This window comes from Eimeria maxima, genomic scaffold (assembly GCF_000499605.1).
Source record: "Eimeria maxima Weybridge genomic scaffold, Emw_scaff566, whole genome shotgun sequence".
NCBI lineage: Eukaryota > Apicomplexa > Conoidasida > Eucoccidiorida > Eimeriidae > Eimeria > Eimeria maxima.
In genome coordinates, this window is record NW_013563896.1 from 9,700 (window position 1) to 10,796 (window position 1,097).

Here is a 1,097-nt window from a genome sequence, read left to right on the forward strand (position 1 = left end):
CAACAAAAATAGCAGCAGCAGCAGCAGCAACAGCAGCAGCATTAGGAGGCAGCAATTTATGTTATTTATGTTGTCAGGGTATTATTTATTGTATATATAGTTTGCTGTCTTTTTTGTGTATTTTTTATGAATTATTTATTCGCATGCATTTCTTACTAAAGTGCAGCAAATAGCGCAATGCACATTTTCTCTAATAAAGCTGCAGATACACTCGAGCAGCAGCAGCAGCCGCAGCAGCTGCAGCAGCTCGTGTCTTGCTGGCAGCGTTGTGAGCGTCTTTGTACATCTGCTGTTGCAGAACGCATGCAACAAGATTCACAAGTATTAGCAGCAGCAGAGGCAGCAGCAGCAGCAACAGCAGGAACAGAAACAACAACGGCAGCAAAAGCAGGGACTCCTCTGCAGCAACTGCAGCGGCAGCAGCAACTCCTCAAGGCAGCTGAGACAAGAGCAGCAGCAGCAGCAGCAAAAACCGATCTGCTGCAGCAACAGTGTGGAGACATATGCCTGCAGCAGCTAGCACATCTGCTTCCTGAATCATAAACAACAACAGCAGCAACAGCAGCAGCACCAACAGCAGCAGCAACAGCAGCAGCAGCAGCAGCAGCAGCGATTGAGGATGCCTAAAGGTAGAAGGAATAGGCGTGGATTCACGGTGTGTATTCCTGCTGCTGCTGCTGGTGGTCATAGATCTTCTCCCCTGCAGACAGCAGCAGCAATATCATGGCATGCAGCAGCAGAAGCACAGAAGCAAGCAGCAGAAGCAGCAGCAGCAGAAGCAGCAGCAGCAGAAGCAGCAGCAGCAGAAGCAGCAGCAGCAGAAGCAGCAGCAGCAGAAGAGGAAGAAGAAGAAGACAATGCCGTTAATATGCAGTCTATCCCTGCTGTTGGGGATGAAGAAGTTGTACAAGCAGCAGCAGCAGCAGCAAGAGTAGAAGCTGCTGCAGGTGCAGCAGCAGCAGCAGCAAGAACTGCTGCAGCAAATACAGCAGCAGGATCACCAGAAAGCCACAGCAGCAGACAACTTCGCCGTCAATATATTTCTGCTGCTGCTGCTGCTGCTGCTGCCTTCCCTCCAACTCAGTATGGGGATAGGC

General features: G+C 50.2%; 1 protein-coding gene across 1 annotated transcript in view; it reads left to right on the forward strand.

Annotated features, from left to right (window-relative positions):
- Positions 1-619: 619 nt before the first annotated feature.
- Positions 620-1,097, forward strand: part of EMWEY_00037650 (NADPH-dependent oxidoreductase, putative) — a gene marked incomplete at both ends in the record, with an annotated part of 4,563 nt that continues 4,085 nt past the window's right edge. Inside the window, one exon of the mRNA XM_013478652.1 lies at positions 620-1,097. This exon is cut by the window's right edge and continues 1,233 nt beyond it. Within this exon, the coding sequence (XP_013334106.1) occupies positions 620-1,097 (478 nt within the window).